This window comes from Miniopterus schreibersii (assembly GCF_964146895.1).
Source record: "Miniopterus schreibersii genome assembly, chromosome: 2".
NCBI classification, from domain to species: Eukaryota; Metazoa; Chordata; class Mammalia; order Chiroptera; family Miniopteridae; genus Miniopterus; species Miniopterus schreibersii.
The window spans coordinates 156,656,188-156,671,689 of NC_138102.1; the positions used below are offsets into that span (position 1 = coordinate 156,656,188).

At 38.2% G+C, this 15,502-nt stretch overlaps 1 protein-coding gene across 1 annotated transcript in view; it reads right to left on the reverse strand.

The window, feature by feature from the left end:
• The window catches only part of IRAG2 (inositol 1,4,5-triphosphate receptor associated 2), a gene marked incomplete at its 5' end in the record, with an annotated part of 74,957 nt that overhangs the window by 8,378 nt on the left and 51,077 nt on the right, over positions 1 to 15,502 (reverse strand). The window contains 10 exons of the mRNA XM_081127802.1: positions 680 to 814; positions 1,870 to 2,010; positions 2,277 to 2,304; positions 2,389 to 2,452; positions 3,776 to 3,833; positions 5,771 to 5,841; positions 7,633 to 7,740; positions 7,894 to 7,958; positions 8,071 to 8,117; positions 14,808 to 14,864. Coding sequence (XP_080983928.1) covers positions 680 to 814; positions 1,870 to 2,010; positions 2,277 to 2,304; positions 2,389 to 2,452; positions 3,776 to 3,833; positions 5,771 to 5,841; positions 7,633 to 7,740; positions 7,894 to 7,958; positions 8,071 to 8,117; positions 14,808 to 14,864 — 774 coding nt within the window. The remainder of the gene's footprint in view (positions 1 to 679; positions 815 to 1,869; positions 2,011 to 2,276; positions 2,305 to 2,388; positions 2,453 to 3,775; positions 3,834 to 5,770; positions 5,842 to 7,632; positions 7,741 to 7,893; positions 7,959 to 8,070; positions 8,118 to 14,807; positions 14,865 to 15,502) is intronic.

Below are 15,502 nucleotides of genomic sequence, written 5' to 3' on the forward strand. Positions count from 1 at the left end.
TACCTTTAATAAAAATAAAACAGAATATTATTATATAGTGAGGGGATAAAATGGAAATGGGATATTAAAAGTGTATAACAAATGATCAAACTAAAACTGTCACCACAAATTAACTTCTCCTTCTTTGGAAAATATACTTTAACAAGTTTGCTTAGGTATAGATTACAAAAATTAGTCATTCCACATTTGCCCACAAAGAAAATTTAAAATTCTACTTCTCTGTGAATAAGTGTGCAAAGATGCATATACAAGGATACTTATTGTAGCATTGTTTATAATAGCAAAATATCAAGAACACCCTGAAATGATCAAATATAGGGGATTGGTTGCAGAATTTATCTTTTCAACCAATACCATAGAACAATGACACATGTATGAATTTATATCACACAGAAAGCTATCTATGCTATATGTTGAATGAAAAAGCAGCAGATTATAACATTGTATGAAGAGAGTGTCTAGAAAATTTATCACAAAAGTTTTATAATGACTATTACAAGGGATTTTCCTTTACATTTTTATTCACATATTCCATTTTCCATTTCTCTGTATTAAACATATATGACTTGTACAATAAAGAAGAGCTTTCTAAAACTTATTCCTAGAAATACAATCTATAATCTCAGGGAAAATAATCTTTAGTAATTTCATTACAACTAGAGAAATAGAGAAAGATTACCTGATTAATGGCTCCCAACATCTCAGCCCTACTGGCCACGCGCACCGTGCACTGGCTAAGGAACGATATACTGTTCTCCAGCTTCTTAATGATTTCCTGGGCCTGGTTGTCATCTTCACAAAGAGGCGTTAAAGACTGCACAGAAAGCAACCCCAAAATTCAGCAAGTGATTCTGACACTGTGTTGTAAGCGCAGGTGACAGTCAAATCTCAATTTTCTTGGTGTAGAAGGAAAAGCAGCTGCTAAGACCAGTAAGAATGATGCTAAAGTATTAATACCTTTGTTGCTGTCAAGTAGACCTGTGCAGGGGCTCACAAAGCCTTAGATTGTCAAATTAAAAACGACAGCAGCCAACACAGCAATAGCCGTCTGGTGTGAATGAATCAAAATTATACCTATTTTTTGGTCAGATCGGCAAAAAATGTATGTTTTGGTGTGCTGCAGAATTTCAATAATTAGTTTCTGTGTGCCAGGAGATGAAAAAGGTGAAAACTGCCGGCTACATGGATACAGAGTTTCAGTATGCAAAATTAAAAGGCTAGATCCGTTTCACAGCAAGATAAATACATGTGACACTACTGAACTGTACACTTAAAATGATTAATATGGTAAATTTTATGTTATGTGTTTTTTACCACAATAAAAAATACAGAACATAGTTTCTAAATTTTTCTTTTTATTTCCCAAAATTGGCCTTAATTTTCCAGCCCGCCTCAATATTTACGGTGACTTCACAAGATGGAAGAACAGTGGTTGTTACACTGCTCTGTGCCCCACAGGGGGCCGGCCCACCGTCTGATAAGACCCATTTTCTTTTTTTCAGTTAATTAAATAGAAGTAGACTTTTGATTCTCTTCTTTGAAGCTTAAAATTGATATCTCCTGTTGCTCAGTTTTCTGCCTGATTACTTTTCTGTCTGAAACCTATTTGAAAATCCAGAGAGAAGGCAGAGAACTCACACAACTACTTTGAAAGGTATTTATTGTTTTATTGCTTATACTCTCCTATTAGTGAATCTTTTTTATTTTACCCTGATACTGAATTCTTATCTCCTATTAATTCACATTGGGGTCAGGCAGTGCTTGGTACCTGGTGTTCGTTGCAGTCATGTAAGTACACTCAGATGTAATTTTGAGAACATTAACAACAATATGACCCAATGTATAGCCCCCAAATGTTGGGATTCTTACCTCCAACAGCTTCAAACAGTTAGTGATTTCTTTCCTCAAATTTTCCTCTGCCAAGTCACGGGTTCTTTCTTCAAGCTTTACTCTTTTCTCCAAGGTGAACCAGTCACACTTAAACCCCAAAGATAATCTGAGAAATTCAGCCTGTTGTCAAATTAAAATGATGGTGAAGGAAAAAAAAAAAAAGGATGTAGTCAAATGTCCCGTTTAACACGGAATTACACTGAGGCGTTCCTTTCTCTTCCCAGCAACACGGCGTTGACAGGCACACACAGGACTGCTCCGTCACGGCCACGCCGGACAGACACCAGATGACGACAGCTTGTGCAAAAGCATGAAGCGACTGCACTCAAGTGAGTCTGGAACCCTTTCTTTTAAATCAAAGTAAAAAATATTGGCTTTAAACTCACCTCTACCTCCTTCTCATTAGCAGAAGCGCTGTAGGATAAGACAAAGAACATAGTCAAACATAACTCAACAGAAGAGCGAAACGCGTTAGATGTAACATGAAGAAGAGCTTACTTGTCACTTGGTTTAAAGTTAACCGATTTCACAGTGGTTACAGGAACAGAGGAAACAGCAGCTTCTGTTCAAAGACAATAAAATATTATTTGGTTAGAAAGGCTTCACAGCAACAGCTAAAGGTGCATTCGATCAAACATTATGCCCTCTCGTCACTAAACAAAGGTGTTCCATTGAAATATGTCTGAGATGCTAGCTTGCTAATAATGCATTTGCTGAAATATAAAGTTATGCTATTGGGATCATAACGGCCTTAAAATCATTCGTTCACACTTCAGCATGTGAATGAATAGTCTTTGAAACCTGAACAGGTCTGAGTCAAGGGACAGCCCAGTTTTTCTCTTTGCATTTGAATCTTTGACTTGATCCTGTTGCTAAGAGCACGCCTTCCTCTGGTACCCTGGTCCTCCTTCACAGCAAAGTTATAATAGCAGCAGCAAGCATAATAGTGACTGCAGTAGCAGTAGTAGTAATAATAATAATAGTAATAATAATAATACTGATAACAATAACAGCAACAATACACACGGTCCCACAACAAGGCTCTTTACATATACTAATGATACTCTTAATGACAACTTTGCAAAGAGGAAAAGTAACAATTTCATCAAACCATTTACAAAATAAGGGTGATATTATTTTTCTGTAGGAGCTAACTTGTACAAGAACTTCTCTGCCAGACACTTTTCTAAGTGCTTCATTCATAATTTATTCACTTCTCACAGCAAACCTGCTGTGACAGATGCTGTTATTATCTACAGTCCACAGACTAGGTAACTGAATCTCAGTTTACCTATCACCCTTAGATATTTGGGAGACCAAAATGAAACTATACGTAAAGAATTTAACCAAGTATTTAGCATACAGTATATTCCCAACAAAGAGTAATTTTTTTCACCCATCTTTCCCATTTTGCAGATGGAGAAATTGAGACTCAAGTTGAATAACTTTCCAAAGTCAAAGTTAGAGGCTGAGCCAGTATAGAGCCTGTGTGACCCCAAAGCCCAAATTCTGCCCACTATTCCCTCCCATAGAAGGGGAGATGGGGAGGGAAGCTTATTAGCACTTATTCTTTAAATACTGGCTTATTTACTTTTAGACGGAATAATGAAAACGATCTGAAAGAAGGGCTGAGAATTTACTACCAACATTGGCACGGTTCTAAGTTCACATAGGGCAGTAGTCCTCTGGGGCTTAACAGCCATTGGCAACATAAACGTGGCTTTTTTAAAACAATGTAAATGGAATCAAGAATCAGTTCTACCGGTAATTTTCTCTAGCGATGCAGATTTGTAGATGCCATATCTTTACTCAGAAAGATTTCACCCATAAACATGCCAGCAGGGAACAAAAGTTCACATGGGGGTTCAGAGGGAACATTTCTTACCTCCTGCAACACATTCTTTTCTAGGCTTATCTATTATCTTTGTTTCCTCTTTGGCTTCCTAAAATCATAAAGAGATTTTGTTGTTATACATAGAGTGGAAATCCTTTATAACCAACCATTTTCCAACTTCCTATCCTCCCCTAGCCCTACCTGGTCAAAAACACTCTACAGTATTTGAAGAACTGTGCTAGGGGTCAAGGAAGAAACAGGACTGGCTCCAGGGGTGTTTCCAATCTAGTTGCAGCACGGACCGCAATACATGAAAAGCTGCAAACATCATACAAGTTACCACAAAGCAAACTAGGATTAATCGCCAAATAAATGGGATCTAGATAAGTAAGTGTTCTGCAGAGGAAGGAGAGAGACACCATGGCCCGAGAGGCATGGAAAGTCTGCTGACAAGGAACATGCCAAAGCTTGGCGGAGAAGTAGGATAGGATGGATGAAGAGGTCAAGGGGGGTAATCTAGGACTATCACATGCAGTGGGCTTTTGGAGAAACTGTGGCAAAAATAGCTGCTCAGATTGTGCTGTTAGGCTTTTACTACATATGAATATTCTTTAAGGTCACCGATCAACTGTCTTAGAAATTTAACTATGCAACAAGAATCTCCATAAGAGGATTGTATGTCATGCCTGGGCAATTGAATGGGAAAGCTGTAGGTATACAATCATTTTACGATAATAATTATTCAACATTCTTAGAAATTTTCCATAAAAAATAAGTCTAAGTCAAATTTCCTTGGTAGAGCCCTTGATAACCATGTCATGTAATTTTTAGACAGTTGAGACTAAGACTGATAAAATCTAACAAATGTAATAATAGAGGTAAAGCAATGGATTGCTCTTATCAACACTTAAATAATCTTAAATTTTTTTAATCCTCAGTCAACCCCATGACCTCTTTCAGCTATGGCATTTTCTCCTGTCCTGCCCTTCGTGGCCAGGCTTCTGGGAGTTGTCGTCCATGGTTGCATTTCTAGTTCTTTGTCTCCCAACTGTCAACAATGAACTACTCTGCTCCTGTGCCCAACACTCCAAGAAAACTGCTCTCCCTAGTTATCAGTGAACTCCCTACTACCAAATCCAATGGGTAATTTTTAGTCTTTATCTCACTTGACCTCACTGTAGCATCTAAAACAAACTATTATCCCCTCTTCCTTGAAGATGTTTCTCCCCTTGGTCCTGCTCTCCCTACGTCTTTCCATCACTGCAATACTTCCTCCTCAGGCTCCTCTGCATTGCATTCTAATATTAGAAAATGGATCATCAAGAGTTAATTATTCTCGGTGCTCTCTTCTTGGCTGCTGAATCCTTGGGACATCTCATCCACATACTTGGTTCTTTGCTGGTAACTCATAAGTGTGTATCTGCTCTTAAAGGTCCCATTGGCAAGTTTAAGGAAATGAGTATATAGCCATGTATAAAATCTACTTACAGACTACTGATGTCTCACATCAACCTGAAACTTTACTTACCTTCAACTGATCTTACTTACCCCACACATTCTACTACACTTACTCCCTCCCTGCTCTCATATTATTCTATTCATATCTCCTCCATGACACCTCTTTTGGCTCTCGCCCCAAGCATTTTTCTTTCATATCACTAACCACACTCAAATTATGGAGTATCTGCATGTTTCTCCCCCTAATTAGAATGTATCTTTAAGATAACTATCCCTGTTTTATTTTATTCAACCTTATTTATTAATGCTTTCACTTATTTAAGAGTCCTCTATTGATTGATATTTAGCTTGTTTTTAGTAGACCTTTGATGAATAAATGAGTGAATTAATGACTCTACTGTGTGACCTTGGACAAGTCACAAAGAGGTTTTGGCCTCAGCTTTTTTACTATTATTAAATGCTTTTAACCTCATAATCTTTTAGAAGGATAAAATGAGACAGTGCTTTTAAGAGTATCTTGCAAAATTAAAGGGAGAGTGCCACCATTATAATACATAATTTTTACTGTTAACGTGTATATTTTCTTACCAGATTCAACATTGTTCTGTCCTCACCCACAGAGCCCTGGAGTGCAAGATTCTCATGAACGGGACTTGTGTCTATGAAAAAAGCAAAACACACTAAATGGCTGGGGAGGCATCAGTGAAAGAGGAAGAGAGAGAGAGAGAGAGAGACGGTGACAACATGGGCGGCTCGCAAGCGGCATTAGCCTTAACGTGGCATAAATTACACACTGCAAAACCTAAAATGTGCCCCTTCATTCAGAATCAGACCAGAGAAGCTAAGGTTCCCAAGGAAGCCGGACATGTACATTTTCTTAGGAGAAATAAACACCTGTATAAATGGCCTTCACGTAGTCGGGTTTTTAATATCCTTGTAAAGGCTGCTGCTTTTTTTTATCAAACACATTACTAGTATCATTATAGAAACTGGGTGAAGAAAGGATGAACAATTAGTAGCTTAGCAGCTTTTTCATAGCCTGAAAAACAGGTTTTTTAAAATTACATACCTAAGGCTGGTAACAAAAGATACCCTTCTAAAACATGTATCTTTCTAAATAAAATGTCATCAGACTAAGAAGAGAGGATGACTTTTAACTTATGCCACTCCTTTTTGTAATTTCCCTTTATTTTTGTGTACTTTATTTGTGTTGTAAAGTACTTAATAATGATTTTCCTCTTCCCGTGATCCATTGTCCTAAATTTCGCTCAGTGCAGGCACAAAAATTAACAGCTATAGGTAAATTTTGTTTTTCTTTTTAAGAAACAAATAGTTAAAGAATCTATTATATTTTAAAAATTTTTATAGAAACAAGAACAAAATGGTAAACCTTTCAGAGATATAATTTTTTTCCCCATGACAATTTTATTTTCATTTTTCTTTAAGCTTTAAGACATAATAGATTCATATGGTCCATAAATTTAAAAATATAAAATGTTTCACAGTGAAATTTTTTCCCCTCATCCATGCCATCCAGAAACCCACTTTCCCTCTCCATAAACAATGCTATTTTGTCTAATCTTCCAGAGATATTTTATGCATACATAAAAACCTTTTCCTGTCCTTTTTCCACAAATTTTTACATGCAATATATAATATTTTGTACTTTGTTATGTGTTTAAGAAACAATAGTTATTTGATATCCTTCCAAGAAAAACGGTTCCTTATACGTGTCTTATGAATGCATATATGTATTTCATAACATGGATATGCCAAACATATTAACTAGTCTTCTATTGATAGTTAACTTGTTTCCAATATTTTGTTATTACAGACAATAAATAAATAAATATACACATATGTTATGCTGTATGTGTATACTTAGACCTACAGAATAAATTCCCTGAAATTTAATTGTTTTATCACAAGATATATACACTTAACATTTTGCTACATATTGGCAAGTTCCCCTCCATATGATTTATAATCAAGGTGTCTCACTGGGAATGGTAGAAATTAACTAGTTTATTTTCAGAGCCAAATAGCAGAAAGTATCTAACATGTCTCCTAGTTAATTCTTTTGCCTCCTGAATGGACCATCACTAAGTGGTCTGTATTCTAACCTAATAGATTCTAATCAGGGTTCTGGAATTCCCTAAGCAGGTGATTCCACATCTGAACCACAGCTGAGACCCAGTTGTGTCTAACCAATCTTTGCCATAAAGAAATGTTTAAGGCCCATTAAAATATATTGTAATTTTGGTTCTATCTACAGAATTGAATAAAGATTGGTAACATTGTCATACATAAAGGCAATAGTCCTCTCTTGGACTTTTTTTCCTCCAAATTCTTTTATAAAATAATGCTACTGAGGATAGTCACTCTACTAGCTTACAGGCCTGCGTAGTGTTCTAGAATGGAGACCACACTTGATCCCTTTAAGAGCTTACCTTTGACTTTTATCAGAGCAGAATCTGATCTTCTATCCGCCTCTTTCTCACAGAGGGCTTTAGAAGGAAGGTCACCAGAAGCCATGTTCACAGTTTCTGATCCAGAATCTATCAACAGGAAGAAGCTAAGAGCACACGTACCATGCAAAAGTATTTGCCTATGCTCTCTTCATTTGCACACACGTCAGCAGGTCACAGAACATCAAGCTCAGAGTATTAATACTAACACTCCATGTTGATACCTTTTCCGAGTCCACTCACCACTTGAAGTTACAGTGCTCTCAGCGGACGAAGTGTGTTCAGGAGATGATAGTGTGGAATATTCGCTGCCAAAAGAGTGCAAGAAATATGTTGGGGTGTCGGGTCCAGAGAAATCTCTTAAAAATTAACTGAATGTGCATACAAATTTGCACACACACACCAGACAGGCAAACAAACCTGGACTGTGGCAGGCTCTCAGAATGCAAGTGTTCGATACCATTCTCCTAAAGGCACAACCAAACAGAAAGAGGAGGGATAAGTTCAACGATTTGACACTATCCATTCCACAAAGGTGATTTTAAGCAAACATTTTCACATAATTTTAAATGAGCCCATATTTACTTTGCTCTTTTGCAGAGGATATGGAGATGGGATTGCACAGGGCAGACTGATATGCCTACTTCCTCAAAGCTGTACTTGCAACAACAACAAAAAAAATCCAATTTTAAGTATACTTCCAAGTCTAATTATTTAAATAAAACCTGAAAATTCTTGGGCAAAACGAACTCCAAACTTAAAGGGCAGATAGAGTTTATTTCATGAACTGAAGTCAAGTTTTCTTTAAACAGAACATTCTACGAGGGCATAGAACGTTTCTATTTATGGAAATATTACTCAACCTAAAACTTTTGACCTGGTGATTCAAAATGGTTCTCAGTTTTCCAGCTTGACAAATCATACATTTTAAACTTAAATTCTCAAAGATCTTGAGGGATTACCTAGAAGTCAGCACCTATTATTTGGTGCTCAAAAGAGCTTAACAGGTCCTAGCCTGCTAGGCCACGTGTCTGACAATCTCACTTGAACTTCCTCCTCTCTGTCGTGAGTTCCTAATTCGGGTAGACCTCTGGGGCATTAGGATTGATTAGTTCACTTACCCTATTTCAAAAAATACAGTGGAACATAGGTTTCTCTGTAATAATAATATTTTCTAATAAGCATATTTTCGTTATTATTTGATCTATTTAGGATAACAAATTAAAATTTAATAGATAAACTGAAATCATTTGGATATATCAAAAGCCTGCACAGACAGTGCAAAAATGGAGACATTTAAGTATTCTATAATCAAACGTAAAACTTATTTTTTTTTAATCCTCACTGGAGGACATTTTTCCATTGATTTTTTTAGAGAGTGGGAGGGAGGGAAGAGTGGGGAAGGGGGGAGAGAGAGAGAGAGAGGGAGAGAGAGAGAAACATTACAGTGAGAGAGAGAGACACTGATTGATTGCCTCCAGCATGGGCCCGGGCCCCGACCTGGTGGGGCTGGGCCAGGATCCATCTGCAACCAAGGTATGTGCCTTGACCAGGAATCAAACCTGAGAGCCTTTGGTCCTCGGGCCGACACTCTAACCACTGAGCAGAACGGGCCAGAGCCAAATGTAAAACTTATTAACTGCCACAGCCAACAGCAGGTTTCAGTGGTGAGATGCTGGGTATTGTACACAATATTTAGAATCTATGCAAGATAATACTGACTATAGCCACAGAAAAGTGAAGATTTAGCAAGAGTTTGTTGAATATGTAGTTACCCGGTACAATAACAGCTGCTTACATCTATCTGTTCAGCACATTAAAATTTACAAAAGCCTTTTATGTATTATTTAATTTCCCTACAACCCTATGCAAGAAAATATTTACTAATTCAGGTAAGGAAAGGAAAGCCAATGAATAAAGTAATTTCCCAGGAATATTCAGAATGGTGGTGTCAGCCTGTAAACCCAGAGCGAACTAAATGCAGTGTCTACTCCCCTGCAAACAGAACTGTCTCCGAGATACTCTAACCCAGGCTATTAGAGATTCAAAGACTTCACAATTACTGTCCTAGACTGGCAGATGATTTAAATATAAACTTTTTAAATGTTTACCTCAAATGTTTAGAAAAATCCACAAACTTTGCAAAGCAAGAATTTATACCTAATCCTCCTGCATATCAAAGTGGGACAATCCTCTCTCTTTTATTAAATTTTATTTCTGCTTTAAATATCTTTGGGTCAGATTGTATGTGACTTAAGCCCCTCATGACAAGGACCACTTTGTGCTAGGAACAGTGACAAAGGCTGGAGACATGCAAAAACACAGCCCTTGTTCCAGAAGAGCTTGTAGGCCAGTCAGGAAGGCAAATACATAAAACAAATACTTAATAAATTACAGGCAGCATTCCACAGAAGAAAGTAATATGCACAGCACAGAACAGAACAGAGGAGGAATTTTGTAGAGAAATTGTACCTTATACCATACAGATAATTAAATAATAATGGCCCTACCATTAAAATATTTTAATAAACCCTGGCTGGTGTGGCTCAGTCGTTAGAGCATCGGCCTGTACACCAAAGGGTCATGGGTTTGATTCCTAGTCAAGGGCCCATACTTGGGTTGAAGGTTTGATCCCTGGCCCTGGTTGGGGTGCTTGTGGGAGGCAGCCGATGGGTGTGTCTCTCTCACATTGATATTTCTCTCTTTTTCCCCTCCCTCTCCCCTTTCACTCTCTTTAGGAATCAATGGAAAGAATATCCTCAGGTGAGGATCAACAACAACAAAAATAAAATTTAATAAGTTGTTAGTAATTAATTATATGCTTATCTAAGTATATACCAATATAGTTAAATAAAGCTATAAAAATAAATACCCCTTCAGTTTGAATTTCATACTTCATAAAAGTCAACAAAGATTGATTCCTTAATAATGAAAAATCAGGCCCTTTTTACACTCCATAACATATAAAAATTTGTTATTATGTGTAGCTTGAAATAACTTATTGTGCTATGATTAATAATTATACTATATATAATAATAATTATATTGCACTAACTAAAAAACCAATTTTGTAAGAAAGAGACTTCTTATACCTATCAGGGTCATGGGTACTTGTATTTGAATTTAAGAAGTATGAAAGAGAATACAGTTATTTCCTATTTAATTAAACTAGTTTCCAATATCAGGGGAAAAGAAACCACCATTTCTGCACACTTTGGTTTTTAAAAAGTCTAATTATGTAGTGTCAAAATAATGCACACAGCAAAAACACAGTTTGCCTCCATTATATTACAAATGTCCCATTTGTCATTATCTCTGTATGAGCCTTTCTTTTGCCCTGAACCTCATGTGTGAAACATTTTAGTGAGAAGCCTTTTGATAAACATAAGCTATATACTGATTAAATAAGTAACAATGATGTGATTTTGGAGAAATATTTGGTAGTCACACATTACTGCATTGTTCTGGAACAGTTGCAAGGGAAGCAATGGGATATTGCTCTAATTCATTACTCTGTATAAATCTCACTGATGGGCAACCAACCCAATATACAACATATCTCAAACCTAGATTTTCATAAATTTGGTCTAACAACATTTTCCCCCTTCTTTCAAGAATAATCAGACAAAAGGAGATTCTGTTTTCAAGTTCAATGCTATATTTAATGAACGCTGGAGACAGAGCCCTCAGGCTTCCTGCGCCTGTGGAGCCGGGGTGGGAGAGAACTCGGCGAAACCTTTCCTCCATCGTGCTCTTTTCTCCCAGCTTCAAAAGCCACCCCTGTTCAAACCAGCACCCTGGGCCTCTAGGAGAACCTACCCCACACACAACAACGGGGAGACCTGGGCAGCTTATGAACAAGATAATCTACGGGATATGTTTTAAAACCAAGGAAAATAAATGGACTACAAGCAAGAAAAAGAGAGTTCAGATGAGAGACTTACTTCTACAGAAGACTGGCTCGGGGCAGAGAGCCTGCGGCCGGCGAGGGCATGGAGCAGGAAGAGTGTTCCTGCCCCAGCCATTCAAACGCCAGCCTGCGCAAGGTTCACATGGAGATCCACGGGCCAGCCCTTCGCCTTTGACGGTGAGAGTCTAACAGGGTGGGGTGGACGCGGCGCTCATGGAACAGAGTGAGACACAGTCTCCCACAGGCCGGGGCGGCAAATGCAGGTCTCTCTCTCTCTCTCACACACACACACAGCAGTATTATGTCAATATTTAGATAGAAAAATTTGGAGAACAATAAGAACTCACCCAGGTTATTTTATTTTTGCTCTTCTAGATGAAATGCTATTTTATCTATTGATTTTATGATCAGAAGCCCTTCTACTAATAAACAGCCATGGTATCAATTTTTACTATTAGATCTATTTTGAACAATTGATGCTACTCAAATTAATATGATTTTCTGAGAAAAACAAAAAATTGGACAAATGGCATCTGCATGGACTTATTTCATCCTAACTTTAAAAAACAGCTTGGCTTGATTCAGCATTGGTTTCAACATTCTAAAAAAAGAAAGAATGTAAAATTAAATGTCAAAAGATCACAACTGCTATAACCTAAACAAAAGTGAACTGCCTCACAGGTTTTTTTCTCTCTTCCAATTTCTAACTAAAAGGACACCACACCCTCAGATCTCCAGGACACACCCACCACTCTGAGGTTCCTTTAAATACAGTTATCAATCAACTTCTAAATGGCCCAGTTTTGCAACTGGCAGTGTTATTTATTGTTCAAGGTTATTAATGCTGCACCCACGCACAGCTTGAGAGAACAGAGCAGGATAGACAATAGCCAGAAAATCTTCTGAGGTATTTTAAAATGGATCCTGCCCTTTGCCTCACAAATCACTTCCTCCTAGTGATAGTTCATCTAAAACAAACACGTTATAACATGAAGGGCCCTCAAATGGATTGCAAGACACAGTATTTGGTATATGCGACTTTTTTAACAGCCAAAGGAAAAACAAAAGTTCACCTTTATGTCCTCTGACCTGTGATAAGATATCCTCGGAGCTTCACACTGCTGATGATTCTGATTCCGGGTGACAGTTATAGCTATTTTCTGAGTGTTTACTATGAACCACGTAATTTACACACATTAGAGTGTCATGGTGGGGTCAGATCTGAGACTGGAGTAGGTAGAAGGGAGAATCAGTTTAGTTCTCATAGAAATTTTCATGAGACATCTTATTCTCAGAGTGCTTGGGGACACACACAGGTACCTAATCACAAGTCGGGCTTTGCAAAGGTCTCCAAACCCTTTGGTTGCTATTCAGACACAGTGGCAGGAACAATGAAGAAGAAAAGGAAGACACACTGTAAGGAGAGACAACTGGGCCCCAGAGAGAGACTGCCCAGTGAGGAAGACCTGAGGAAGTGGGCACTGTACAGCTGGGTGTAGCTACTGAGGAAGCAGCAATTCTTGATTCAGTGGGAGACTGTGCTCTGACCATTGTGTCTACCAGCCCTGCTGGATTATTGACATGCCTCAAAAAGTAGAAGATAATTTTAACAACTTCATCACAAAGAGTCTACCCGACCAACACCACAGGAGAATCCTGCTCTGAAAGTGCTGAGACCAGAAAGGAGAGTCATCTCTCTACTGACCAGAGGAGAGATCACCAAAGGCCCCAACATAGAGTTCCAAGGAGGTGTGCGGTGGAGCAGGCAGGGCCTATGGACAGTGTAGACAATGAAAAAAAAATGTGCAGACATGTGAGTGGTGACACCAACTGCCTTCCATCCCAATCTCTTAGGAGGTGAAGTGTCCTCCCTGGGGCCCATTAGTTGGTGAGTCCTGAAGGACATTGGGATATATTGGTGTACACCCCTAGAGATTCTTGAAAATGTTGAGAAGAGACCCAGTGGGAAGAAAAAAAGTCTTCTTATTCATCAGCAATGGGGAGAAAGAGCATCGAGATTTGTCTTTCCTCAAAATATGACCTACTTGATATACTTCCATGGACTGATTAGGCCAGAACTTAGTTACTGCAGATATGTATATGTGTATGTATATGCATATATGTAATATATGTATCTGTGTACGTGTCTATTTGAATCCTCAAAAGAACCCTGCAAAGTAATATCTCTATTTCACAGAGGATACAACCAAATTGAGAGAGGTTAAGTTACTTGTCCAAGTTCACACAGCTAAAAAGTAACAGAGCCAGACTTAAATCCAGACCTGCTTCATTCCAAAGCTTTTGCTAAATGGCTAAAACTTTTAAGTCCTTATTGGGAAACATTGCAAATATATACAAAAGTAGACAGAACAGAACTGACCTTTTTGTTCAGTTATTTAGGTTCAACAATATTTAACCTATGGCCAGTCTTGTTTCACCCATCCTGTCACCCACTAAACCCACCTGGCTTTGTTTTGAAGCAAATCCCAGATATCACAGACATTTCTTCCATAAATATTTTAGTCTGAATTTCTAAAAGAAAAGGACTGGAAATAATTCACTTCCTTCTTTCCTTTTTACACTAAAATATCCCAAATAAATGAATTTCCCTGGGTCAGTAAAGTACCTCTGATCTCCCCAAGAATGTCCCAAACTGAGGCCAAATGATGGGATGTCCTTTTTGAAATATTAATCTTGTTAGAGTCCTTTGTTCACCCAAAGATCCTCTTATGAATACTGATGTTGACTTTCATCTCACACTGTGCTTTCTGAATAAGAGGCTGACATGCAGCTTTCTCTGTGAATATGGGAAAGGAATAAAAAATAAACCTCAAGTTCTCAGGAACACCAGTCCAAAGAAATGAGTCAGAGCCCTGCCAGGCGTGGCTCAGCAGTTGAGCATTAACCTAGGATCCAGGAGGTCACTGGTTCGATTCCCAGTCAGGGCACACGCCCAGGTTTTGGGCTCAATCCCCAGCAGGGGGTGTCCAGCAGGGGGTGTGCAGGAGGCAGCTGATCAATGACTCTCTCATCACTGATATTTCTATCTCTCCCTCTCTCTGGAATCAATAAAGATATTAAAAAAAGAAAAAAAAGAAATGAGTCAGAAAGCAATAGGGCAAGGCCATCAATTCAACAAGTTCATGGAGTGCTCACTCTCAGTGTCTTAAGTAGATCCTGAAGGGAGCACAAAAATAAATAAGTAAATGGGCATTCAACAAATATTAATAGGGAAGCTACTATTTACCAAATTCATGTAGGAAGCTAGATGCACATTGGCCAAGTGAAGGCACTCTCCACCAAGCTGATAAACATAAGAAAACCAAGAATTACAACACAACCAGAATACAGGTGACAATCAGGGGAGAACAGAGAGCTACTGGGCTCTAAAAGAACTTATATTTTCCTGAGTGGGATAGTTGAGAAATGAGGAAACTGAGGCCTGAAAGACATGACTTTTCCATAATTATGCAGAAACAGAACCAGGGAAAAACCTGGTCTCTTCCCTTCTAATGCCGTGTGATTTCTACCTCAAGAAGGACTAAGGATGCTCGACTGAACGTGTCTTGCTACCACAAGAAAAGCTTTGTGGCACAGCTGATGTTTGAAATGGGCCTTAACAAGCAAATAGAATTTGAGAAATGGAGATGTGTAGTGTTTCTAAGTAAAGAACATAAAAGGTTTGTGTGATATTTTCTGACGATACACACTACTTGGTTTGCTTGACATGCGGGGACAAACATAAGGCAGTCATGAGGAAAGGATGGAAAGTTAGGTTGTGACCAGATGAGAGAGGGGCTCGAATTCCAGGCCATGTTGTTTGGTACAAAGGCTCTCAAGGGCCACAAAAATTCTATAGTTGGAAACCAAAGAGTTAAGAAAACTCCATGATTTATGGGTCACTGGGATGAACACAGATGATGATGTTAATATTTTAATCTC